At 43.2% G+C, this 999-nt stretch overlaps 1 protein-coding gene across 1 annotated transcript; it reads left to right on the forward strand.

Moving 5' to 3' along the window:
• The first annotated feature begins 19 nt into the window (after window positions 1-19).
• LOC104817631 (zinc finger CCCH domain-containing protein 48-like) lies at window positions 20-996 on the forward strand. Its single transcript, XM_010546882.1, has 5 exons — window positions 20-162; window positions 248-367; window positions 465-524; window positions 640-737; window positions 849-996. Exons 1-5 carry the CDS (start codon window positions 145-147, stop codon window positions 994-996), a joined length of 444 nt encoding a protein of 147 aa, XP_010545184.1. The 5' UTR covers window positions 20-144.
• The last annotated feature ends 3 nt before the right edge of the window (window positions 997-999 follow it).

The raw sequence follows: 999 nt of genomic DNA on the forward strand, positions 1-999 counted from the left end.
TCTCTGTCTCTGCAGGATGGTTCTATTCTGGTTTGGAGATTTAATGGCGCCACTGGTTCTTTTGATCCTGCTGCTTCACTCAAGGGCCACACACGTGCAGTTGTTTCATTATGTGTTGGAAAGAACAGAATTTATTCGGGTTCCATGGACAATTCTATAAAAGTAAGTATCCTTTCAGAATTAAAAGTCGTGTTTCTGTTTGCGTTTGAGCTAACCCTTTTCCTTTTTTTCTGTTTCTTTTCTGAAGGTATGGAGCCTCGACAATCTGCAGTGTATACAAACACTCACAGAGCATGAATCTGTTGTCACGTCCCTCATCTGCTGGGATCAGTTTCTTCTGTCTTGTTCATTGGACAACACAGTCAAGGCGCGTGTCTTACCTTGTTGCATTATGTTTTTCTCTCCACGAGCAAGGTTGTAGATTATAATCTTATGGTTTTTGGTGTGTCTTTTGGGTGATATAGATTTGGGTTGCTACCGAAGGTGGGAACTTGGAAGTGACATACACTCACAAGGAAGAACATGTACGGTTTCCTTACAAAACCCTGTTCATGAATCATGCATATTGCCGTGTAAAGCTATCCTATCCGCCTCTCCTGGTTATCTATCGGTTATAACTAACGAATATTATGGGTTCAGGGTGTTGTAGCTCTAAGTGGCATGCATGATGCAGAAGCCAAGCCGGTGTTGATGTGCTCGTGCAACGACAATTCGTTGCGCCTCTATGACTTGCCATCGTAAGTCTCTTTATTTCTTCAGACAATCAGTTATCTTCTGAAACCTGGTATCTGTGTCCTGTCTCCTGCTCAAATGTTTGAACATTTTTTAATTCATTGCTGGCCAATCAGATTTGCTGAGAGGGGCAAGATTTTCGCAAAAGAAGAGATAAGATCGATCGAGATAGGTCCCGGAGGCTTATTCTTCACCGGTGATGGAAGTGGTCAAGTTAAGGTGTGGAAGTGGAACACCGAACCAGCTGCCGCTTCCTCCTCTTGAGCA

The sequence above is a fragment of the Tarenaya hassleriana genome, unplaced genomic scaffold (assembly GCF_000463585.1).
Source record: "Tarenaya hassleriana unplaced genomic scaffold, ASM46358v1 Cleome2714, whole genome shotgun sequence".
Taxonomy (NCBI): Eukaryota; Viridiplantae; Streptophyta; class Magnoliopsida; order Brassicales; family Cleomaceae; genus Tarenaya; species Tarenaya hassleriana.

Bases quoted from the DNA above. Each gene is read 5' to 3' on its own strand.
- LOC104817631 (XM_010546882.1), top strand. The intron at 525-639 runs GTACGGTTTCCT...TTATGGGTTCAG, and splicing joins ACACTCACAAGGAAGAACAT to GGTGTTGTAGCTCTAAGTGG. The intron at 738-848 runs GTAAGTCTCTTT...CTGGCCAATCAG, and splicing joins CGCCTCTATGACTTGCCATC to ATTTGCTGAGAGGGGCAAGA.